At 50.3% G+C, this 25,860-nt stretch overlaps 1 protein-coding gene across 2 annotated transcripts in view; it reads left to right on the forward strand.

Annotated features, from left to right (window-relative positions):
- The first annotated feature begins 13,409 nt into the window (after positions 1–13,409).
- Positions 13,410–25,860, forward strand: part of KSR1 (kinase suppressor of ras 1) — a 148,099-nt gene continuing 135,648 nt past the window's right edge. Inside the window, exon 1 of one of the 2 annotated variants that reach the window (XM_082371303.1) lies at positions 13,410–13,973. In XM_082371303.1, coding sequence (XP_082227429.1) covers positions 13,743–13,973 — 231 coding nt within the window. In that variant the 5' untranslated portion in view covers positions 13,410–13,742. The remainder of the gene's footprint in view (positions 13,974–25,860) is intronic. The other variant, XM_082371304.1, reaches the window with a different exon arrangement.

The following is a 25,860-nucleotide window of genomic DNA, read 5'->3' on the forward strand; positions in this document are numbered from 1 at the left end:
CACCGGAGCAGTGGCTGAGAAAGTCCCACAGAGCTGAGCCAGGCTTGCTTGGAAGCTGGCTGGTTCTTTGGGGCCCTTAGCAGGAATGCTAACTGCCCATCCTCTCTATGTCTCTCTCTTGTGATTTGCGGAGGCCGGGAATATGAAATCTCACAGGTGCAATGCAGATGACAGGGTCTGTGGGCCAAACCCTCCTCCTACAAGGCCAGAATATCCTCTGCAGCATTGCAACCTGTGATCTGGAAACAAGGTGGGTGGGAGGACCCAGTACTAGTTGAGCATTGACGATGCAGCAGTTATCTTCATCCTAGGGGCTTGTGTATGTTATCTCATTCATTCATTCATTCATTCCTTTGTTTCGTTTGCCCTACCACCTTACGAGAAAGATTCCTCCTAATTTTACAGATGAGGAAGCTGAAGTTCCAAGAGGTTAAGTATGTTTCCCAGGATTTCTCCACTCATAAGTGGGGGAGTTAAGATTCTCTTTCCCACTGTCCCCTCCACTGCAGCACATTTCCACTGTGCTCCAGCCCTTCCCAACCACTTGCTGCAAAGAAATCAGACCACTGCATGGCCACAGTCTTTCATCCTGAGGAACTTGCAAACAAGCAAAAAGAAATGCATATGGTGTATTCCCCATTGACGTTTACTCCCAAATAACCCCAGTTTCTTATGGCACCAAGAGCCTTTCAGGTCCAACGCAGGGATTTTGTTGTATCCAATAAAATCTAATATAAAATTATTTTGGACATTCCTTTGGGCTTAATTGACTCAACCAACCCTCTTGAGATGGTACTGAAGAATCAGCAAGCTCTTTGCACACTGCCATACGTCTTGGTCCATCTGGGCTGCTATAACAAAAAGACCATGGATTGGGTGGCTTAAACAGCAAACATTTAGGGAAGCCCCCATCTGTGCATATTCGCTCCAGAATAAGATCTGGTGTAACCTCTGATCAGCCAAGGCCCATAGAAGTGTTTCTTCCAAAGACAAGAGGGGCTGGTGCCCCAAAGTCTAATTTAAGACATTTCCTTCCCCAACACAGAGAACAAGGAAACTTTGAAGTTTATATTTCTTTTCCCCTAAGAAAAAGTTTCAAAAGTCTCAGATAAATGTTTTAGACAAGGCTCAAGGGTAAAGCACTGGGCTTCGGGCCCCCTTCCCCTCCTTTCCCCTCTAGGGATCTCTGCACGTGGAAAGTTGTCCACAAGCCCAGCACCCTTGGGGGGAAGGCAGAGGGGTAGGAGAGACTGACCCCTCTCTGGGGCAAACCCCAGGGTGTAAGGTTTAAGTTCTTCTATTAGTCATTTTCCTGTTATACCCACTTCTGTGCCAGGCTTGGTAAAGGATTGTATTGCTTCTCAGATGACAATGGAGGCTCAGAAGGAAGTAATGCAGGGTCACACAGTTAGTGACAGGCTGAGCTGGGATTCCAACCCAGGCTGGCCAGCCCCAGAGCTTCGAGCTTTTATGTTGAACCAGCAGCCTTTCCTGTCCTAAGTCTTTTCATCCAGCCAGCCCAGGGCTCCCTCACTCTTGCCCTGAAGGAAGCTTCCTCTTGTCTACCCTGAGTCTCTCTTGCTGTCCCTCTTGCTTTGCTTCCTCTGCCTTAGGCGGAGACGCTCACTCCTCTGGCAGTCTTGGGCACTCCTGACCACAGCCATCTCTCAGCTTCTCTCTCCTTCCCCAAGCAAGAACTCCATCCTCAAGGCCAGCGGTTTCAGATAAACCCTTCATTCCAAGCCTCTCCCTGCTATCACTTTGTGTTTCAACACTGGCTTCTCTCCACCTCCTCCCAGAGTCATCCTTGGCCCTGATTGGGTGCCGCCGTGCCCCCTACAATCTGTGTGGCTTTTTCCTCCATCTTAGCAATTACACAGCCTTCATCATCTAATGCTTTCAGTCCTACTTATGGAAGTCATATAATTCAACCTGTTCTTTCCAACTGCTCTGTTCTAGTTCCCGGAGGCCCTGCATGGGCATGTCCTATAGAGGTGATATTTTCTCTCTGGCTAGGGTAATGGCAAGAATGCAAGTTCTCAGGCCTGAAAGATGGGCATTGAATTCTGCTTTGGCCACTTACCAACTCTGTGGCTTTGAGGGAGTTTCTGACCCTCTTGGAGGGTCAGTTTCCTTGTCTCTAACTCTCTTCTCCTTGGACTCTTATGAGGAGTAATTGGTATAAGTGTTTCATTCATTCCAAAAATATTTCCCTTTTGAGCGAGTGACATGCATTGAGTATCAAGCACTGTGTCCCCACCTTCAGTTTAGTAGCTTACAAGTAAGCAGATAAGGTACCTCCTGGCTGTGTCTGACACGCACTAGGGACTTAGAAAATTTGTGGTCCCTCCTCCCTCTCCGGACCCAGAAAGGTCTCTTTACATTTATTTCACTGGAAAATTTCCCATTTCTCTGCAGTTTCCCAGGAACAAGCCACCTCTGGTGTGGTTTTGCAAATTAGTACATCCCTCTGCAGATGGCAGGCCTGAGATCAGAGAAGTACACCCCGGCTACGAAGTCACATGGCAGGCTGCTGGGTGGGTGTCAGGGATGGCACCAAATTGAGTTGGAAGACTCTGTGTCCCCTCCCCTCCCTGTCCCTCTCCGTCCTGCTTGGATAGTTCCAGGCCTTGCTGAGTTCCTGGTCTACCCTCTCATCTTCTCCATCCTGGTGTGCCTGCTTTTCTCCAGCCTTAGTGAAAAAGAGAATTGATTAATTAGTGTATCTGGGAAGCCCAAGGGCAGGGCAGGCAAGGCTCAAACAAGGTCTTAGGGCACTCTCTGTCTTTTCTGCTGCCCTTCTACAGTCGCCAGCTGACCTTCATGTAGCAAGAAAGATGTTCCATGGCAGCCCCAATTCTGTTTCCTACTCACTTAACACCTCTGTGGGAAAGACCACCTTTCCCAGAAGATTCAGCACAAAACTCCAGGGACGGCCTCTGACTGCTCCATTTCAGCCTCCATAAGATGGGACTAATAGCTGCAGATCTGTAAATAAGTGTAAGGACTAGTATCTTTCAGTAGCCCCCTCCCCTCTTGGGCACTCACCCCCTCACCTGCCTCACTCTAGTACCATCTAGGGGAATAAGAATGTCAGTAGAGGACTCCCCTGGTGGTGCAGTGGTTAAGAATCTGCCTGCCAATGCCGGGGACATGGGTTCGAGCCCTGGTCCGGGAAGATCCCACATGCTGCAGAGCAACTAAGCCCGTGCACCACAACTACTGAACCTGCGCTCTAGAGCCCGCGAGCCACAACTACTGAAGCCTGCGCACCTAGAGCTCGTGCTCCACAACAAGAGAAGCCACCACAATGAGAAGCCCGTGCACCACAACAAAGAACAGCCCCTGCTCGCCACAACTAGAGGAAGCCCACGCACAGCAACGAAGACCCAACGCAGCCATAAAATAAATAAATAAATAAATAAATAAATAAATAAATAAATAAATAAATTTATATTTAAAAAAAAGCATGTCAGTAGAAAAAGACAATAAACTCTTCTCAAATGGTGGCATTTCAGGGCCCACGGTTATCAGGGTGGGGGGTGTGCTTATGGGATGGAGGTGGCACAAGGGAACCTTTTCAAGTCTTTGCCTTCTGCCTGGGACTAGGTCAGTGTTGTCTCTACTTCCGATAAAGCAAGTCCTCCTGGGATATTAAATCCAGCTTGAGAAAGATCTGTCTATTAATTAAATTGGCTCATTTAATTCAACAAAGACTCACACACCTTGGGAGCACTGGGCTGTGAGGCCAGTCCAGTGCAGGAGGCAGATGAGGAAGCGAAGAGCTTCAAGGCTGGGATGTCTTAAGATGCCAGGGGCAAGTTCTGAGGACTTTAGCAGCTTGGAAGAAGTGAGCTGGACCAGTGAGGAGGTGAGGGAGGGCTTCCCGGAGGAGGTGGCACCCGAGTCCTGAGTGGTGAGTTGGATCGCATGAATAAAGGTGAGTTGGTTGGCCTCTGGGCAAAGGGTAATTTGAAGGTCGTTTGGCTTGTGATTTGATAGGTCCGGGGACTGAGGCTACATTTCTGGTTATTCTGTGAATGTGTGGGTGACCCCTGACAGTCACCTAATTTCTCTGGTTTTAAACCCATGGAGCTACTAACCACATCTGGGAAATGTGCAGTTCAAGCAAACTAACATAGGTCAAAGAACTCTGAAGAGTTCAAGAATGATGGGACAATAGAGACGCAATGCATTCTCATTACCATTAATTATATTAGAGGTGAGGGAAGTAGCTCTTGGCCCTCAGATCCCAGGAATTTTTGAAGCTGGAATCAGATGTTTGCTTGGTTACCTGGAAGCAGGCAACACAGCAGGGGCACTGGAAAGAGAAAGAGTTTGGCTTCAATGAACTTATCTAGAATTATGCAATCAGAAAATCTAGAAAGAAGCTGTTTTCATTTTAGCATACATCCAGATTTTGTGTTTTATGGTTTTGATTTTGATTTTGATTCATGTTTGTGGGAATGGGTACCATCATCTTTTTCAATGCTTTGACCCTGGAAAGGATAGTACAATATCTTAAATTTCTAGTCAGTTCCCACCCCTTTCCAAACAACCTTCCAGAAACAGCTCAACCTCAACTCAACTCCCTAACTATGTTCATCACTCTCTTTTGCAGGCTGTGATCATTGGGAAGCTTCTGGAGTCAAAAAATCATATCATAGCTCTGGAAATTATTGATACTAAACAGTGTCATGTGCCAGGCTCAGAGGTTAAAGGTTTTCTATGCATTGTCCCCTTAATCCCTTTGACAGCCCTACCCGGGCAGTTTACTCAGGAAAACCTTGAGCCTCAGAGAGACCAAGTGACTTGATTGAGGTCACATTGTGAATGAGGGTTAGAAATGGAATTTAAACCCGGTCTGCCTCACTCCACAGCGCTGACCCTTGACCATTCCTAATGCTAGCCTCCTGGAGGCTAGAACCGGAGGGGGCAGAGAGATGATCTCATTCTGAGTCTTCACTTAACAAAATTACCTGACATTAACATGGGACCCCATTTACTTCCAAATCCCTATGGCCAGATTCTCTGCTCATATGTGATATATGTGAGTATAAATTTAATAGGAAAGGAGGTTTCTTTCAAATGACCCAGTAGAATATTTAAGTGCCTATCAAGAAATTGTCTTGCAAAAGCAAAACAGTGTTCTTAAATTACTGACTTTATCTTGCTCTGTGACATTTGCAAGTTTCCTGACCATTCATTCAATAACGATTTATTTAGCGCCTGCTGAAACTGTGCAACTCAGACTGGGACTTGAACCCACAGGCTGGGACCTGAACTTGGCCAGAACCCAGACTGGGACTTGAACCCATGGTCTTTTAACTGAGACCACACATCTGATCTCAGGACTTAATGAAGCTCAGATTCTTGATGTCTCATCACAGAAAGAATTCAGTGAGAGACAAAGTGATAGGTAAGAAGTGGATTTATTTAGAGAGAAACACACTCCATAGACAGAGTGTGGGCCATATCAGAAGGCGAGAGGCTCTGAAATATGGGGTGGTTAATTTTTATGGGCTGGGTAATTTCATAGGTTAATGAGTGGGAGGATTATTCCAACTATTTCAGGGAAGGGGCAGGGATTTCCAGGAATTGGGCCACTGCGTGCTTTTGGCCTTTTATGGTTAGCCTCAGAACTCTCATGGCACTGGTAGGTGTGTCATTTAGTATGTTAGTGTATTACAATGAGCATAAAATGAGGCTCAAGGTCTACTGGAAGTTGAATCTTCCGCCATCTTGGATCTAGTTAGTTCTAACCAGTTTTTTTCATGTCCTATGGCTATGTCATTCTTTTAAATGTTGTGCCCTGCCCCCTTCCCTCCTGTTTTACTACTATATACCATGCAGTAAGTCCTAGGGATATAGGAACGGGCAAGGCTTCCGGATAACAAGTGCCTATATAAACAAGGAGACAAATCCCTAAATCAACCAGGTTGACAAATGGTGATAAAGTTGATGAAAGAAGCAAACAGGGCAGCATGACACAGTGACAGGGCAGGGAGTGGCTGCTCTGGAGAGTTTGGTCAAGGAAAGAAAGCCTCTCTGGGGAGGCGGCATCTGAGCTGAGAGCTGAAGGATGAGAAGGCCCTGTGCATCTGGTCAACCAGAGAGCAGACACAAAGGTGACGGTCCACATGAGAAGAGGGAAAGGCTCAGGGCTGGGCTCTGGATCGAGCCAATGCAGAGGATGAGGGGACCGCAAGCAAGAGTAAGAAAGAGCAGCCTGAGGGGAGGAGGAAAACCAGAAGCAGCAGGGGCCAGGAAGCCAAGAGAACGGTTCCAACAAGGAGGGCGTGGCAGCTGTGCCGGAGAGGCTGTCTCTCAGATTTGGGAACGTGGAGGCCACTGGTGACCTTGAGAAGAGGAATTTCAGTGGAAAGTTTGTCAGGCTGAACAATGGAGACAAAAGCTGGACTAGGGAGTTGGAGAAAGCATGTGAAGTGAAGACAGCTCTTTTGTTTTGCTGTGAAGGTCGGCAGAGAAATGGGGCAGAAGCTGGAAGGGCGTTTGGGGTCAAGGGAGGGTGTGCTGGCCAAGCTCCCATCCAAGATCCCTTCTCTGCCTGTGTTCTGCTCTGGGTTCTGGGAGGACGACCCTTCTGTACTGCATCACCTGGGCTCTCCTGTTAGAATGTGCCCGGGTGGGGTCAGCCCAGGGGAGGCAAAGGCAGGAGAGCCGAAGGCTGGAAGAAAGGGAGGTCTGTGTTCTGCCCCTCCCCCCAACGCCCTCGCTGCTTCCGCACCTGGTCTCCGGGCTGGAGTTGTGTCCCCTGTGCCTGCAGGTCCTTCTGGGCTGCCCCTCCCCCATGGCTCTCAGAACACTATTTCTTCCCTTGGTCCTTTCTGAGCTAGGAGTTACCACCCCTACCGAGCTTGGCTTGTCTCTGGGTACCCAATATCCTTGTTTCTTCCCTTAACTTTGTAAGTAGCCCTTTCTTTGAGGTCGGTTGAATCATCTACGTGAATTCTGTTTCCCTGCTAGAACCCTAACTGAAGCAGAGGTGTGCTTTCCCTCCCTCCCTCCCTCTCTCTCTTCCTCCCTCCCTCCCCCCACCTCCCTCCCCCTCCCTCCCTCCCTTCCTTCCTTCCTACCTTCCTTCCTTCCTTCCCTCCTTTCTTCCCTACCTCTCTCTCCCTCCCTCTCCCACTCTCTCTGTCTTTCATGAAGTAAGCGACTAGAACATGTCTGTGTACAAAAGAGAATAACAGGGCAGAAAGGGAGAAGATGCTGATGCAGAGGAAAGCAGGATACTTCCTGGAGTGGAGGCCACAGGCCTGCTGGGGGGGTGGATCCAGAGTCCAAGCAGCAGGTGGTAGGCCTTAGACTGGTTACAGGAGGAGAGGCAGGGAGCAGAGGCACAGGGCAGAGGGGCTGGTAGATTTGGTCTGATGGCTTCTAGCTTCTCAAGGAAGGATGAACCAAGTACATCCACTGAGGAGTGCAGGGTAGTTTGTGGAGACAGAGGAAAGCATGGAATAGCCATCTCTGAGAACAGGAAAATGAACTTTCTAGGAAAGGTTGGTAGGCTTGCCAGGCATGAAGAGTGCCAATTTGAGGTTTGTGGTCATGAATTTAAAGCGCACCCGTCAGCTGCTCTGGCACAGGCCTGGAGAAAGTGGAGCGTGGGGTTTTACGAGGGCTGGGACTTGGCCAGGTGCGTGTGGTGGGAAGGGGAGGGCAGTTTATGCAGGGGGTTCGCTGGGGAGCAATAGTCGTGGTGGAGTGTGGGATCTGCGTGGGGTGAGGAGGGAAGGAAGGCCATGAGCACGTGATAGTGGAAAAGGTGATCATGGAAGTGGACGGGGGTTATGCTGAAGCACAGGGGCGGAGAGGAAGCTGGGGCCCACAGCGGAAGACCTGAAGTGATGGGGAGATTTTGGTACAAGAAACCACAAGGTGGGGGAGCACACGGTGGACACTGATGGCTTCAGAAGGACAAGGATTGGAAGTGGAGGAGGATAAATGGCTTGGACAAGGTAACTGGGAGCCAGGAGGGCACCCACATCACCTCGGGGCCTTCCCTGGACTGGTTCCTCCCTGCATCTCCAGGAACAGCCCTCTCCTGCCAGGTGGCCTGAAAAGCCCATGACAACTTGGGTGTCTTCAGTTTCAGGGCTGAGAAGGCCATTTGTCAGCTTGGCTCCTTCCTGTGACCTGACCCAGAGCTGGTCCTGACCACACGGCGCAGGTGGTGGTGGTGTATCCTAGAACGAGCACCTAAGGCCACAGGGGTCAGTATCCCTGAACAGAGGCCCTGGTTCCTTCACCTGTAAACTGCAAGCCATCCTTTGTTTATTCAGACACATATTAAGCACCGCTGTGTGCCAGGCCTATCTGCTTTATTTCGTCTACCCCTCTCAGCCACCCTGGAGGGAGAGATTATTATCCTCATTTTTGCAGAAGAGGAAATAAAAGCTCAGGGAGATGAAAAACTCGCCCAAGGTCATATAGAGTCTATTTGAGCCCAAGAAGGCTCACTATCCAGTCAGGGAAACAGGCAGAGAAAGAACCAAAGATATGTGAAGTTGCAAAGTTCGGTGGGAATACGGAAGTCAGAAAGATTGCTCCTACTGTGGGAGAGGGGTGGCGGGGCATGTGAGCTAGATCTACACGATGAACAGAAATGTATCTGGGGAGATGGAGAGAAAGGACTGTGGGCACAAGTGACAGCCTGAGCAAAGGCACGGTGACATGACTCTCCACGGTGTGACCCAAGATTGTTGAGTAAAGGCAGCAAGTATCAGCAGTTGAGCAGGGTTCCTAACCTCGTCTGCAGCCCAGGGGTTCAAGGATACACTTAGGGGGACCCACAAACATCCTGAAGTTGTATCACAATTGTGAGTAGACGTGTTACTCTTTTTTTTAAAAAATTATTTATTTATTTATTTTTATTTTTGGCTGCTTCGGGTCTTAGTTGCAAGGGATCTTTGTTGTGGCATGCTGGATCTTTCGTTGTGGCATGCTGGCTTCTCTCTAGTTGTGGTGCATGGGCTCTGTAGTTGTGGCGCGCAGGCTTAGTTGCCCTGTGGCATGTGGGATCTTAGTTCCCTCACCAGGGATCGAACCCACGTCCCCTGCATTGGAAGGTGGATTCTTTACCACTGGACCACCAGGGAAGTCCCCTTGTATTACTCTTTTCTGGAGAGACAATTTTATTTTCATCAGATTCTTAAGTTGGGGGACATTGACTCAAAAAAGCCTTGGGTAGCAGATGGGCTTGGAGAGGTCTGTAGGGCCTGGGAATAAAGAACCTCATAGGCCTTCTTTCAGGAATTCATACTTTCTCTGAGGTCATCAGCGGCCCATGGGGAGCAACATGGGACGGGCCTCAGGAAGACAACACAGGCTACTATGAGCTCAAATCAAAGTCCTTTTATAAACGATAAAGGGATGTACTGTTTATTGCTCTATTCGCAGAGTCTGGCACAGTGCTGAACACATATTGGGGGCTCAGTAAATATCTGCTGAATGAATGAATGAATATGAGCACAGGAGTATGTAATAACAGAGTTCCTCTCTCCAGGGCAACTCCACAAATGCCCTGGACAATTTGACTGAAGGTGATTTCCAGGAATCCAAAGTTCCCCCTGCACTGTTCTAGGTTCTAAGACAATACTGCCTGAGTCCTGAGCTGTGGGTAGAGGTGGGAAGGGGGGGTGGGCGTGGCACATGAGGGTGTGGCCGGACCTGACTGAAGGGTAGGGCTCCTCCCACCCTTCAGTGCCCCGGAGTATCTTTGGAGGAGCAGAGGATGGCCAGGACGGCCGAAATGATTTCTTTCCTCCTTCCACATTCAGCCCATCGGCTTGTGCTGTTGACTCTGTCTCCAAAACGTGTCCTCCATCCCCCCACCTCCCCCTGCACCTCACCTGGGCCGCTGCAGCAGTCTCAAATCTAGCATCTCTGCTTCTGACCCTGCCCCTTTACCATATCCACTCTCCTTGTGGTGGCCAGAGGAATCTTTTATTTCTTTTGGCTGCGCCGCGGGCTTGCAGGATCTTAGTTCCCCAACCAGGGATTAAACCCGGGCCACGGCAGGGAAATCCCGGAATCCCAATCACTAGGCCACCAGGGAACTCCCCAGAGGAATCTTTTAAAACACTTTGCAAGGAACGTGGTTTTCTTTCCATGTACTTAGACAGCTATGCTTCCAAAAATTTAAAATACATTCAAGTTACGTGGAGATCTTGCTAAAATCCAGGTTGTGATTCAGTTGATATGGGTGGGGCTTGAGACTGCATTTCTAACAAGCTCCCGGCGATGCAGTAATCTTGGACCACATTAGGACTAACCAAGACTTAGAGAAAAATCCAAACTTCCTGTCCACGTCCTAATTTATCTGGCCTCTGCCCAGCATTCCCACGTCATCTCCAACCCCTGTTTTTCTCTTGCATCATGCTGTAGCAACACCAGCTGGCCTTCATTCTGTTCCTGGAGTGTGCCAACTTGCTCCTGCCTCAGGGCCTTTGCACGTGGTGTTCCCATTGCCTAGAATGCCCCTTTCCGAGAGCTCCAGACGGCTGGCTCCTTTTCTTTATTTAGATCTTAGTTCAATGATCAGTTAGACAGTACTTATTTGACCACTTCATCTAATGAAGCACCTCATCCCCTGCGGATTTGCTATCACTATTTGCTTTTTTCCCCCTTCCTAGCACTTATCATTCTGTGAATTTATTTATTTTGGCAATATATTTGTATTGTTAGTTACCTGTTAACTTGTTAGTTACCTGTCTTCATTCTCACATTTGTTTCACGCGAATAAAAACTTGGTTTGTCATGTTTGTGGGTCTATTCATGAATGTGCTTGTATGGCTGCTGGGGTGTTGAGATGCAGGTAGGGGAGTCCAAGCTGGGGAAACTTAGAGTGATGCTAACAGAGGTGCCTGAAGCAGAGGGGAGGGAGGAAGGAAGAGGCGAACTTTCTGTACTGAGGGTGTCACAGAAAAAGTCTCAAGAGCTGAAGCCAAACCTAAGAATCATCACCTGATAGACGAATTCATCTCACTAGAGGAGACTCACTCTGGAAGGTGGGGAAGGAATTTATTATGAATTTATTTATTGAATAAATAAAAATAAATATGTGGAACCCTTACTTTGTGACCATCATTTGCATAACTATCTCTGTTCATCCTCACAACATATAATCCCCATCTTGCAAATGAGGACCAGGGCTATGAGTTAGGAGACTTGCCCAAGGTCATACGGTGATTCAGAGACCACGCTGAGAACCCCAGTCTCTAAAACAGCTCTGAAACGTCACACTCCCTGTCCCCTTGCAGGCTTTATGCTGTGCACAGCACCTGTTACCCCCTAACCCACTGTGCATTCTCTTTATTTATTTTCTGTCTTCTCACACCAGAATATAAATTCCCAGAGGGTAAGGATCTTTGTTTTGTTCACTACTGTTTCCCAGAGCCCAAAACAGGGCCTGCCACATAGGTAGACACTTAATGAATACTTACGGAATGTTAAAAGGATGAATGAAGGGATTATCTTAAAATCCTTGATTTCTGTATCTCTAAGAGGCAGTTCTGTGAACGGGTGGCCGACAGGACACCCAAACCCAGTTGAGAAGGCTGGAGTGCGTCTGAGATGAAGCGGGAAGGCAAGCTGTGGCTTATTGAATGCTCTCCACCAACCAGAAGGAAGACTGTGTCCACAGAAGAGGGACCAGCTGCATGGCCTGGCGGGAGAGTAGCCAGGGATCTGGGGCTTGTCCAGTCTCCAGCCCTGACACCATTGCCATAACGGCATGGGTAGGTGTGGATGCCACAGGCTGGCAGTGGCCCTTCGCAGGATATGGCTTCCACGTAAAGTGGCCCTGCAGAAAAATGTGTTGACCAGGCCCCATTTACAAGCTTGCTGTAACTGCATAGTAGGCATTTATCAGGAAATCTCTTGTGAATTAAGTTAGAGTGAGCCAGTCACTCTAGCCTGGCAGCTCTGGCTGCTGAACAAACAGAGGTTCTGAACCAACCAGGCTGCAGCCTGGTTATGGACCGTCCCTTGAGATAGTTCTCCTGTTCTGTGACCTTTCTCTGTGCCGAAGATTCTCAAAGTTCAGCCCCCAGACCAGCAGCATCAGCATCACCTGAGATACCTGTTAGAATGCAAATTCTCCAGCCTCATCCTCAACCTACTGAGTGGGAGGGAACCTCTGTGAGTGGGGTTCATCATTCTGTGGATTAACAAGCCCTCCAGGAGATTTTGATCCACTCTCAAGTTTGAGAGCCACTGTTACACAGTTTCTCTTTCAGGGCATAGGACCTGTCTTAAGAACTCATGAATTGGATTGCACAGCTTTCTGGAGCCCCTGCTGTGTGCCATGCTCTGTATTTGGCTCTGTGAAGAGGATACCAAGATAAATTAGCCAGCCGCTTCTGCAGCCAAGGAGCTTAGGAGAGAGGTTTCTTCTGGTTGGCAGATGTTGGAAGTATGGATGTGTGGGACCTTTGATCAGAGTCTTGTCTATTCAGTTTAGGCAGATAATTGAGCTCAGGGGAAGTGGTAGGAGGTGGGAGGGGAGGGTGAGGGATGGGGTGGGTATTTCGCCCATGCCCACTGCTCACGTGTGGAGGCATGCTTAGGAGATCCGAGGCTGAACAGTAACAACTGCTAACATTTTATCTAGTGCCTACACGTGGCAGTAATCAATCTAGGTGCTGTACACACATTAACTCATTCTTCACATGAACCCTATCAGATAGGTACTGTTATCACCCCATTTTGACTGATGGGGAAACTCAGACACTCAGAGGTGAGCCAACTTTGCCTAAAGTCACAGCTAGGCAGTGGTAGAGACTGTTTGAACCCGGACCGTCGGTTTGCTCTAGAGCGCTCCCAAACACACGACAAATCAAGGTGTCACCCCAAGCGTCTGGGCTGGCATGCTGGGTTGAGGTGGCGGAGGGATGGGACCCTTACATTGGTGGGTAAATAGCATCTAGAAGAAAGCCCTACGTCTTTCCCAGCCCGAGCTTTTCCTCTGGCGTAGACAATCGGGAGTCCAGTACTTTGCGAACCACCTACAGGACAAGTACCTTAGGCCCCTTCCTACTAGATGGCGGCCCCTAAACCCACACAGAAATTCTGAAACCTCCACTGTCCCCGTCTTCCAGGGTTCCGCTGCGGTCGAGGAATTGCAGGATGCGAACCTTCCTCCCGTCCAAAGGGCCGCCGGCTCCTACCTCGCCCCATCCGGGGGGTCGCGGGAAGTCCCCAGCCGGGCGGAGGGATGGGGAGGAGGCGGGGGGGGGGGGGGGGGGCGGGGCGGGGAGATGAGGCTCCTCAGGCTTCGGGCGCCGGGGGAGGAGCTGGCGCGAAGCAGCCACTCCCGGGGCGCAGAGGCGGGGCGCTCCCGCAAGGCCTGTGCCCACAGCGGAAGGGAAGGCCGGGACCTAGGGGCGCGGGCGCCGGCTGGGACCCCTAGGGCGGGGGCGGCGGCAGGTGCGCGGCGCGGACTACAAGTCCCAGCATGCCCAGCTGCTCTGACCCGGCCCCCGCTGCCACTTAAAGGCTCCGGGAGCCTCAGCCGTCGGGTCGCCGCGGCTTTCGCTTTGGCGCCGCGGCTGGGCGGGAGGGAGTGGCGGGCTCGGCGGCCGGCGGGCTCGCGTCCTGGCTCCGGCAGCGTCGAGGGGCGCTCCTCGGCCAGCCCTCCCGGCTCAGGGCTTCCCTTCCGAGGCGCCCGCGCCCCCGGGCTCCCCGCCTCGGCCACCCCGCGGCCCCGATGCCGAGGCATGGATAGAGCGGCGCTGCGCGCGGCGGCGATGGGGGAGAAGAAGGAGGGCGGCGGCGGGGGGGACGCGGCGGCCGCGGATGGGGGCGCCGGGGCCGCGGCCAGCCGGGCGCTGCAGCAGTGCGGGCAGCTCCAGAAGCTCATCGACATCTCCATCGGCAGCCTGCGCGGGCTGCGCACCAAGTGCGCCGTGTCCAACGACCTCACCCAGCAGGAGATTCGGACCCTGGAGGTAAGGGGCCGCGGCGCCGGAGAAACGGGGGCCCGCGCTGGGTCTGAGGAGGCAGGGGTCGGCGGCCCGGGAAGCTCCCCAGCGCCTCCCTCGCTGCTCCAGGTCACTCCTTCCCCAGTTGCATCCTTGAGCCCGGTCACCTCCTTTGCGTCGGCCGGAGGACCCGGGACCAGCCCCTCACCTTGGGCGGGACCTGGGAGGGAGGCTGGAGGAGCCCGCCGGCGGGATGAGCGGCGTACGGACATGCCCTGTCGCCCCCCCTCCGCCCCCACCCCATTTCCAGCTCGCCGGGCTGCAGGACTCATTCTCCCACTGAGTCACGTGCTGGACTTTTCCCTGGGTGACTGAGCCCAGCAGCTGTGGACCGGGGTGACTGGGCGGGAGGAGGTCCCCCTGAAGTGTGAGCGCAGGCCCGTCGTTCTCTGCCTTCCCCTCACGCCCCAGACTTTGTCTTGTCTCTTCCTTTGCTCTCCTCCAGGTTCTTGTCTGCCGCTTATCAGTGTTTGATGAAACTGCATTTTTGCCTTTCAGACGTTGGGTGCTTCTCTTTCGCACTGCCACAGCGTTTCACTGCTCTACCCACCGATACCCCCTCGCCCCCCCCCCTTTGTACTTTGGTTTAGGAACAATTGTGCTGAGAACCAAAGGCTTTGATGGGAAGATGACATTATTTAAGGGGTTTTCTGGTGGAGACAGCCTCCAACGTAAAGAAGAAATAAGATATGCGGGCCCTACTGTCTCAAATTATAGCTGGGAAGTGCAGTATTAAAAGGATTTGAAAGAATCAGCCGAAAGGGTTGTTGGGTTCTCCGAAGGGGGAGTCTCTCCCTCCCTCATACATAATAGAGGGAAACTAGTGCATTCCCAACTTGCTTTTGTCCAGAGGCTGGGAAGACTGTGAAATTCCAGGCACCACTTAGTAGCTGCTCTGCCTCTTTCCACCTTGCACTGTCACATCTGGCCTGCTGCAGATCTGGAGATGTTTTGTTTTATTAGAACCTTAACTCTTCATCCTAAACCCTCCACACCCTCTTATTGCTGATTGCCTCTGCTAGCCATCGTAGGGCCAGCGGATGATTTGTGGCAGTTATTACAAGACCCAGTCCTCTGTGCACACCACACGCCTGAATCCCTGTTTGATCCAAAATGCTCGGGAGTGACTTCTTCTTTTTTATTAATTTATTTACTTTTGGCTGTGTTGGGTCCTCGTTGCTGCGCGCGGGCTTTCTCTAGTTGTGGCGAGCGGGGGCTACTCTTCGGGCTTCGCATTGCAGTAGCTTCTCTTGTTGGGGAGCACGGGCTCTAGGCGCACGGGCTTCAGTAGTTGTGACTCGCGGGCTCTAGAGTGCAGGCTCAGTAGTTCTGACACACGGGCTTAGTTACTCTGCGGGATGTGGGATGTGGGATCTTCCTGGACCAGGTCTCGAACCCATGTCCCCTGCACTGGCAGGTGGATTCTTAGCCACTGCGCCATCAGGGAAGTCCCCTTGGGAGTGACTTCTGTCCTTCAGTTTTATTTTCTTAAAAGCTACAAAACCAGGGACATGGGAAGCATCTAATCAGTGCTGGCTATTATTATTTTTGTTACAGTCGCTATAGCAGTTTCGACCAGGGTTTTACTTAAAAAACAAACCAACCAGCAACCCCCCCACCCCGCCCCAGTCCCTCCTGCATGCATGCTGCTGTTTTCCAAGTGGCTAGAGAAACTGGTTTCTTGAACACAGCCGGGTGTGTTTGCCCAGCAAAGTTCAGTTTTTAAACTGACACAATAGGGGGCCTGTGTGGCTTCGTTCTGGGAGGAGGGTTCGTTGTCCGGCAGCATGTGTCTTGTTGGACCGCTGTGTTGTTGGGATGAGAGAACGTTCTCTGTTGGCCTCTCTTGGATTGTCCCCATGTCGCTCTGAAGTGCTCTTGGCTTGCAGATGGGACCCAGGAGAAAAAGTGTGGCTCTTTCTCTGGAAATGGCGCCTTGCCTTCTCCGTACGCCGCCTTCCAAAGTCTCTCATTTTTACCAAGGTGTGGCATCAGGACACTACAGAGCATCCCCTTATTTAGGTCTCTGACCTGGTTTATTTGGTGGCCTCCCTTCTGAGTGTTTTATTGGATGATCGGCTCTGGCAGCCAGAAACCCATCCAAAGGTCCAAAGGGGATTTGCAGTGGGAAGGGGAACAAGTACCCAGCTCCCTGTCCTCTCCACTATGCTGTAGGTTCAGGTCCACCCTACTCCCTGAAAAGGCAGGACCTGGGCTGTTTGGGGGAATGGGACTTTATACCCCAGGATCTAGTTCCCTAGGCCTCAGCCTCCTTACTTGAACAGGGGGGTTGGAGTGGGTCTCTGCGGGCTCTCGTGGCTCTAAATTCTGTGGTTTAGTGAAGGGGCCTCAGTTGGGTTGAATCAAATGTTTGTTATACACACCTCTGTGTAAGAATATCCATGATTAAGAATTGTTCTAAAATCCAGATTTACCAGACTGATAAAATAGGGGGAAAGTTTATTACTCAAAGAATCCTGACCTTTGGGGCAGTGTGGCAGGCAGAAAGCCCATGGCTTGGAAATCTGGCCCTGGTTCTATCTGTCTGACCTTGGTCAAGTCCCATGACTTCTGAATCTCAGGCTTCCCCATCTGTAAAATGGGCATGAGACTACTTAAGCCCACAACCTTGTCGTGAGTCTGTAAGTCCGCATGCTTTCTACCAAGAGATTCTGCCCATGAACTTTCCTAGTGAGGGTCCAATGCATTCATGCCACAGGCCACATTTAGGGGAAGGCACTTTGACAACTTGCTCTTATTTCCTAGAGGTGGGTGAGACAGGCCAGGAAACAATCCCAGCAGCCTGTGCTGAGGTCAGGCAGGGTAGTGGTGATGTCCATTCTAGCTTTCTTTCCTGTTCTGCAGGCTCCTCTCACATTCCAGGCCAGGGCCCCCAGAGACAGGACTTGCAACATTGGATTCCTGGCTTTTGAAGAAGGGGCTGACCAGAGGGCTTGGCTTACGCAAGCCCGCCAGACTTACAGAATCTGAGGAACCCCAGCCCACCCTGGTCCTCATTGAGTAAGCACTCAGTGAGGTGCCTCGGGAAGTCCCTGACCTCCGGCCCCACTGCTGGTGCCTGATTGTAGGTCGGATGAAGTCTGGGGGTCAGCGTGTCCGGCTGCCCTTCCCTCCTCCACGCAGTGGTCCAGCTTGGATCCAAAAGAGTGGAAGGAGCCAGGGCTTAATGTCTGCCTCCTACCTGCCAGTCAGTGTGCTGGACCCTTCTCAGTCTCTGAAGGTTTCCTGGAAATCCGCCAACCTTCATCACACGTGTATTTTTTTCTCTCGACATGAGAAGCGGAGGGGGATAAAATCTGAACCCAGAGTCTGAATATGTAAACAGAAGTTGGGAGGCCACTCCATCCCAGCAGAACCTGCTGCCCTATCTCCATCAGGCCCTGAGAACTCCACCGAGGCAAGGTGGAATGTTCTCGTTCCCCAGATGTGCTCACACAGGGATACCCCGGCTGGCCTCACAGCTGGGCCTGGAGCCCCACGCCAGTTCATTCCCTCATTTGTGCATCCTCTTTGGGCTGAGTCTGTGCCGGGCAGTGGGGAGTTAGTGGTGCCTCACGAAGATGCACGTTTTGTGGGCACTGTAACTTTGCCTTATCCTGCCAGCCTCCTGGTACTTTCCAGAGACAGGCCTTGCCACACCGAGTCTTCCCATCTGGTGCTCTTATGGAGAAAAGTCCCTCCTAAGCAAGCTGACCTAGAGAAAGGAGTCCCCAAAGGGCCTTGACCTTCGCTCAGCTCTGCTGTGGCAGAGGTCAGAACCCCGTGGTGTGGAGGGCCTGAGCTCTGCCTGTGGTCCCCGCCCCTGCCCCTCGGAGCACCTGGATGGTGGAAGTGCTGGGAAAGGAGAGGGGTGCCGTGGGTCTTCACAGAGCAAGTACTTGGGGCGTGCATGGACGTGCATTCCCTCAACAAACCTGCAGTTATTACTGATTTGCCTGATGAACTGCCCACTACCACCCCCCTGGCAAGGATTCTGAGGCAGGTAGGATGCTTTCAGTCTAATGGGGGAGGCAGGCAGGCGAACAGTAGTGACTCCAGTACCATGGCCTGCTGAGAGCAGTTTGGAATTGGGAATAATACCGGATGGTTGTCCAGTCCAACTCCTGCTTTTCTGGGAAATATTCCCAGAGTCTTGGTGGCGACTTGTCCCACATCACACGCCCCTGGCAGAAATGAGAGTGAAGCCTGGGTTCCCTCTCCCCACCCAGCCCCTGCCTCGGAGTGGGGCTTTTCTCTGCTTTTGCTCTACCCCGTAGTTTTAACCTCCTGCTGGAGGCTTTCACTCCAGCTGTCCCCGGAGGGAGCCAGAGCTGGGGCACTGTTTCCCTTGGTGTCTGCTTTCGCCTTGGCAATTTTTTTCCTGGTGAAACTTGCCACCGGCGATCCTCGGAGGCAGTCTGGAGAGGGACCTGTAGTTCCCAAGACTGGGGAGGCCTGCGGGGCGCTGGAGGGAGGCCTTATCAGATCTGCAGCCCAGGTTAGCCTGAGTGCCAGGAGGCCTCTGGTTTGCTGCCTGGGGACAGTGAAGGGAATGCCTCCTTCCCCGCCAGGTTAGCTCAAAATCCAGGAAAGCCGCATTCCCCACCGCAAGTGTTCTGGACCTGCCTGGCCGCTGTGGTCCCGAGAGGGACTGCAAAGGCCCTGGTCCTTGGTGGCCGTGTCTGCAGTGGTTGTGCTGGTGGTGGGAAGTAACAATGCCTGTGGCCAAGTCTCTCTCAGCTATGCTTTTTAAAAAGGACATCCTTTCAGAAAAGGCTGATTGGAATCTTTTTCTACGTTCAGTTCAAAGGGAAAGCTGCGTAGAGGTACATTCGGGGTCATGGGAAGGCCCTTCGAGCATAGTGAGGGCAGACGTGGAAAGAGAAACGCTCTCGGTCACCTGTTCTGTGCTAGGCTTTTGGCATATGTTCCCCATTTAACGCTCACGTGAACCCTGTGAGGTTTTCTCCCCATTCTGCGGATAAGGACGTTGCGGCTCAGAGGGACTGAGAGACTGAGTTAGTAGGTGGTGGAACCTGGGTTGACCGGTCTTCGGTACTCATGTTCTGAACTTCGCAACAGCTTCTAGAAACCATAGTGGAGGGGACGGTTTCTGGTCAGGGTTGTGACGGCTGAGCCCAAGGAAGTGGCCGGTAACAAAAAGGGCTGGCCCAGGGCCACTTGGTGGCTCAGTTCCAGGTGACCGGGCCTTCTGGTGGCCACGCCAGGCTGTGCAGCCTCTGCGCTCGGGCTGGGGGCCGCTTCCCTAAAGTGCAGGCCAGCACGTCCTCAAAGATGCGTCCCTGTCAGCGAACCGTGATGCAATCGCTCTGGGTTGGTCTCATTCTGAGAAATGAGAAGCTGCCTAGAGATCATCTTACTCATAATTGTTTTAATGGATACCTGCCTTATCCTCTATGCGTAATTCCTCTGGTAAGCACTACATTCTTTAACTTTCCAGTTGTATTAAAATATTTTAAAATACACATAATGATATGTGCTCACTATTAAAAAGAAAATTCAGTTGAATAAAAGAATAAAAACCACCCATAATGCCACCTCTCAGAGTTAATTCTTGTTAACATTTGGCTATATAAATTCTTCTAGTGTTTTTATCCTCTGCATTTGCATACAAATGTAGACGGATGGGGACTTCCGTGGTGGTCTAGTGGATAAGACTCCATGCTCCCAATGCAGGGGAACCAGGTTCCATCCCTGGTCAGGGAACTAGATCCCACATGCGTGCTGCAACTAAAGAGCCTGCATGCCGCAGCTAAGGCCCGGCATAGCCAAGTTAAAAAAAAAAAAAAAAAAAAAAAAAGTACACGAATGTATTCATGGAGCTCACCGTGCTCATTGCCTTGTAAATGTCTTCTGTCTGCACCAGTACCCACAGATATGCACCATCACTGGTCGTGGCTGCATCGTGTGGTCATATCATAAATTCATTGAACCTGTCCCCACTTGTCAGCCATTCAGGCTGTTTCCATGTCTTGCTGTTATAAACCTTGCTGCAGTGAGTGCATGAGTGCGTTCCTAGAAGTGGAATTTGCTGGGTCAAAGTGTATTAACACATTTAACGGCAGCCCTATTCTTTGAAATCTTTAGGGCCTGATATGTTTCCCCCACCCCACTCCCCAGCAGGAGTGCCAGGACTCACAAAATGGCAGCCTTCATGCGTTTACTCCTTTGCCATTGGATCTGTGTCCACCTTGAGGGCGAGGAGTGTGAACAGGAGACAGGACGTGGGCCCTGTGGCTGAGGTTCTGGGTTCTGGGTCAAGGATTACGGATTCTAGTTTTGTGGTTACCCGTAGCAAGGGGGGGCCGTGGACTGACCATTTAGAAAAGGGATCTTTCCTTGCTCCCATGCAGCAAAGCGGGGGCTGGATGTCAGGGCTCTGTGTCCAGGGACTGGTCACCTCTGGGCAGTGCACAGCCATATGGTGAAGTTTTCATCACTTGAGGGTCATGAAAGGCATCTCAGTGAACTGTAAGCTCGGTTTCATCACCAGCCACAAATATTGATCAGAGCACTATTTGGGGTGCCTTGGCTTTGGGGTTGATTTAATAGAGTCATGGGTTCCTAAGGTAAGTGGGCTACTAAGGTCTTGGAATTCTCATCTGGTCCAGCCCTCTCATCTGCAGGTGAGGAAACAGCGCCCAAAGGGGAAGTGACTTGCCAGGAACACATATTAGGTTATTAACCTGAACAAAACAAAGAGTGGAGGAGAGACAGGTGCTTATAAAGGAGCACTGAGTGGGGAGTCAGAGCTGAGAGCGCACGCCCTGGAGTGAGACATTATACCACCTTGACCAACGGCAAAACAGCAGCCTGCTATCCCACCCTGCTATGTTGGGGGAAGGGGGAGGGGGTCCTCAGCCTCAAGGCATTTTCTGCAGGAGGAAGCAAATGGATTTGTTTTCCCAGCCCCATCTCAGTGTCTTAGGGACCCTGGGGACTGGAGAGATTCTTGGGGAGTAGTCTGGGGTGTCCAGTGGGTGGGGCCTTTTTTGAAAGCCAGCTTGCCCAGTGGGCTGGCTCAGCCCAGGTGGCCTGTCCGAGTCTTTGAACCTGACCTGACCGTACTTTCAAGGGCTTCTCATCCTTCCAGTGAAAGATCCTCTGGGACTTGGGTGGGTGAACATTTTCTCCTATAAGTGTTGGGTTTATGTCCTAAATTTGTGCAGATTTTACATTCAATACCATGATACATTATACAGTGTTTACCATTTTGCTTCCAGAAGATACAGCCTTTTAATCCATTGCCTTTGTGTCCATATGACATTCTCCCCTGTTCCAGACCCCAGGTGGGGATGCAGAACCATACCCTGGGGACAGATGTTGGGACCAAAAATGCTTTGTCATTTATTCCCAGTTAACGATTGTTTCTCATCTGCATTGAAGAAGTTTTAATTCAAACTGCCACCACATACAAAACCTATATATTTATATATATCTGTATTTCTCTGTCATCCTGGCCTTGGTGGGAAACTGTGTGTTTTAACTGGGTGGATTGCCTTTGAAAATAATGGAGCTGAGGTCATCCTGTTTGCTTGCCGTTTTTCTCCCCCCTTTCATTTTTCCGCCTTCAGAATAATTGCAAGAATGAATTAAGAGTTGTGCTTAAAATTTAAAACAGGGCCAAGGGAGAAAACATAATGCATTATGTGGAATAGATCAGCCATGGTTAGGAAAAATAACTTTTCATACAGCATAAACTGTAGACATGAATCTGCAATATATTGATCATGAGGGTTTTGCTTTCTGCAAAGCTGATGAGATAAGCTGCTTATAGAGTGGTGGAGCTTTTCTTTGACAAGGCACCTGGAGGTATTGAGTCCCAGTTGAGCCCATTCACTTGGGTTGGGTTTTGTTATGGATTAGCAGAACCAGCTTCATTCATGGTACGCAGAGTTTTGCTGGCCAGAAAAAGAAAGTTACACGTCGTATTTAAAAAGTGACCTGAGTGTTCTCATGCATGGGGCACGATTCCCCCCTCCCAGTCTGGGACCCTTGAAAGGGCTTAATGCAACCTTTCTTATACTGTATTCTGTGAGATGCTCTTGTGAAAGAAAGCTTCAGGTAGCTGAATCAGCTATTTCCCTCCTGGTGATTCCTGAAGATGAAGATTAGTGTTTTAAAGGCTCTGAGAAGTCCTGTAGCAAGGATTCCCAAACTTACTTGTCCGGGGCATCTTCTCTCCTCTGAACATAGTTGGGAAAACATGAACGGGGAAGAGACAAGAAATGGTAGGTGTAGTTTCAACTACTGTTGTTTTTATGATACTGAGGTTCCATTTGAGGTTCCAGTTAAAATCGGGTAGGTTGAGGAGAGGCTAGTGACCCCATACACTTATCTAGCTGTGCAAAGTTGCCTTTTGTCAAGGGAGGTACTTTCCAAAGGGAGACAGATTGTGTTCTGGGTACCACACTACCCACTTAGAGACAGATTTCACTTAATCCTCCCAACAAGATGAGGCAGACGTACCCAGAGAGGTTTATATGTCTGGGGTCCTCGCGTCCTACCTCTTCCTGGCCCCACTGGCCAGTTAGCCCGGTGCCAAGGGCACACTCACTCAGGGTCTGCCAGGAACCTCCTGACCCCATGGTGGGCAGCAAACAATCCAGGAGAAATGCAAATGTCTGTGGGTGTGTTTGAGGCTGGGGCTGCTGAGGGCAGGGGAAGGGCTGGGCTGCAGACGAGGAATGCTTTTTGAAACAAAAAAGGAAATACTGGCTCAGAATGGAAAGGAAAGGAAGCAGCTTCCTGTTTCTGGTGCTGGCTTTTGAAAGGAGGAGCTCTCTCTAGCTCCTTGGCCAGTGGAGGCCTGGGCTGGCTGGGACCACTCCGGGTGCACTAGACAGACACGCGGCTCCCACACTGCTGCCCGAGGGCTCAGAAGTAGGGGCTGGGTCCACCCCTTTTCATTTTCCCCAGGTAACTGATCAAATGGATGTGTGGTTTTCAAAATGAATATCTATACATGTTATTAAGTAGATGTGTCGCAATACCTGACCTTTCTCGAGAGCTTACTCCGTGCCTGGCCCCCTTCTTAGGAGTTTTATGTGACATTTACTCCTTGCAACGACCTTGTGAGGAAGGTTCTACTGTTATTCCCATTTTACAGGTGAAGAAACTGAGGGTGCAGAGAGGTTGACTTGCCCAGAGTCATACAGCCAAGGAGAGACTAAGCTGTGACTTGAGCCCAGACCGTTTTAATTACCCACTGGCATGGCCTGACTTGCATTTACAAACTCCTCATCCACCTAGAAAATCTGTTTGCACAGAATAATTTTTTTTAAAGACCCGTGGCTTTTGTCTGGCTCCAGAGGGCAAGCCCCAAAGCCTGGGTCAGACCCTTGGTGATTCTTAGGTGAAATGCCTGCGTCTGAGTTTTCATCTTTAAAAAAAACTTTATTATGGAAACGTTCAAACATGTACATTGTTGAGCCACAACTACTAAGCCTGTGCTCTAGAACCCACGAGCCGCAACTGCTGAAGCCCGTGCACCTAGAGCCCGTGCTCTGCAACAAGAGAAGCCACCGCAGTGAGAAGCCCGCGCACTGCAACGAAGAGTAGCCCCCGCTCGCCGCAACTAGAGAGAAAGCCCGTGCGCAGCAACGAAGACCCAACGCAGACAAAAATAAATTAAAATAAATTAAAAAGATTAAAAACTAAAAAAAAAAAAATTCCCCTGACGCTTACTGTGGCTTCTGGCAGCCCACACATTACAGGAAGGTCATCTGGTTCTGTAAGCTGACGCTCCCGCTGCACCGAAAGCTGTTCTCACGTGGCAGAGTCAGGGAATGTCCACGGCCTTGCTTATTCCCACAGCCCCGCCTGAGACCGACCCTACAGAGTCACACTGCGACAGTCCTGACCTCCAGGCCACTCTTCTCCATATTCTAGTATCTCCTCTTCTACTTTTCTTTCTTTTTTTTTTAATATAAATTTATTTATAATTGTTTATTTTTGGCTGTGTTGGGTCTTCGTTGCTGCGAGCGGGCTTTCTCTAGCTGTGGCGAGCGGGAGCTACTCTTTGCTGTGGAGCACAGGCTGTAGGTGCGTGGGCTTCAGTAGTTGTGGCATGCAGGCTCAGTAGTTGTGGCTCACGGGCTCTAGAGCGCAGGCTCAGTAGTTGTGGCGCACTGGCTTAGTTGCTCCACGGCATGTGGGATCTTCCTGGACCAGGGCTCGAACCCGTGTCCCCTGCATTGGCAGGCGGATTCTTAACCACTGTACCACCAGGGAAGCGCCTCCTCTTCTACTTTTCCTCGTTGCTTTATCCACACGTCATGAGATGAGTGTATTTCAGCTAACATTTACCAAGCGCCACTGTGTGTGCGCCCTGGGAGGAGAGTCGGCGAGCACAGGCAGACCCTGTCTCCAAGGAGCTCCTGGCAAACCCTCATCTCTGCGATTCTGGCCTAAAAATGAGGTCCAGTACCCACGAAGGGGCTTCCTTGCCCTTCATGGTTCTTCTCACGGTTCTGCTCCGTCCTCCTGAAGCCTGGTCTTGCCCGCCACTCTTAACATTTCTTTCTTCTGTGGTCTCTTGCCCCCAGCAGGCACGGTTTTCTTTGTTGCTTTCTGTTTGTTTCATTTTGTTTTGTTTGGGCTGTATTCTCCCAAGTATTTCTCAGCATGTTGCTTTTGGCCAGCTGCTTCAGATCTTTGAATTCGGCCTCTCAAACACAGTCATGATGTCATTATGGGAAAGGATGGTCTTGGGCACTTAGTAGGACATTGAAGGCTGCATCAGGACTTCAGGGTGTACCTGGGTTCTGGGGGGAGAAGGTCACAGTCACCTCCTGACTCTATTCCTTGCTAGCTCTGTGACCTGGGGCAAGTTCCTTAGCTCTCTGAACCTCAGTTTTCTTGTTCGTTAAAAGGGGATAAGAATAGGTTTATTTTAGACTCTTGTAGGAGTTACTGAGATACAGAAAGTGTGCTGGATGGTACTTAGAAGGGATTCAGTACTTTTTTTAACCTCCTTTCACTTAGTATTATTCTAGAACACTTGTCCATGTTTCTCTGTTATCTTCCTTTTGGCCCTTTTAACCGCTGCATGATATCTCATCCAGTGGGTATGCTGTCATTTGCCAAAACATTTCCCCTGTTATTGGACATTTCGGTTGTTTCCAGATTTTTGCTGTTATAAACAATGTGACTGGAATCATCTTTGTACAGGCACCTCTTTATTTTTGTTCCTATTCTGAATTCATTTCCTTGGGATAATTCCCAGGAATGGAATTACGGGGTCAAAGAGCATGGATATTTTTTGTGATGGGAGTTGCAAAACTTTCCTCCATTTTCTGTTTTTTGAATGATAGCTCTCTTAAAATTTGTACTCCTGGTTGACTAGCTCATTTTTTTCTTTGTAATCCTTTTTGGTCTCTGTGCCTTTCCTCTCCTACCTGGCCTTTTTTGGGGGGCCTTATTAAATCATTTCCCATCTTCCTTTTTTAAAAAAAACATCTTTATTGAGTTATAATTGCCAAATAAAATTGTAAGACATTTAAAGTGTGCAAATCATTCCCCATCTTGAATTTGCTATTTATTTCTATCTTCTGCCCATTCATTTATTGACTGTTTATTGAGCATGTACTGTGTGCCTGGTTTTAAGTACTGGGAAAAGAGCAGTGAAGAAGACAGAGCGGTTCCTTTAATGGAAAGAGAAGGATAAAAAACCAGCCAATAGATAGAGAAAAGTGGCCTGAGCAAAAGAACACTGCAAGTGGGTTAGTGATGGGGTGGGGAGAAGGCTGCTGCTTTAGATTGGGTCGTCAGGAAAGCTTCCTTCCGAGAGAAGGTTTGAGCTGAGTCTTAAAAGATGAGAGGGCAGTAGTAG

This window comes from Balaenoptera borealis (assembly GCF_965194805.1).
Source record: "Balaenoptera borealis genome assembly, chromosome: 20".
NCBI lineage: Eukaryota > Metazoa > Chordata > Mammalia > Artiodactyla > Balaenopteridae > Balaenoptera > Balaenoptera borealis.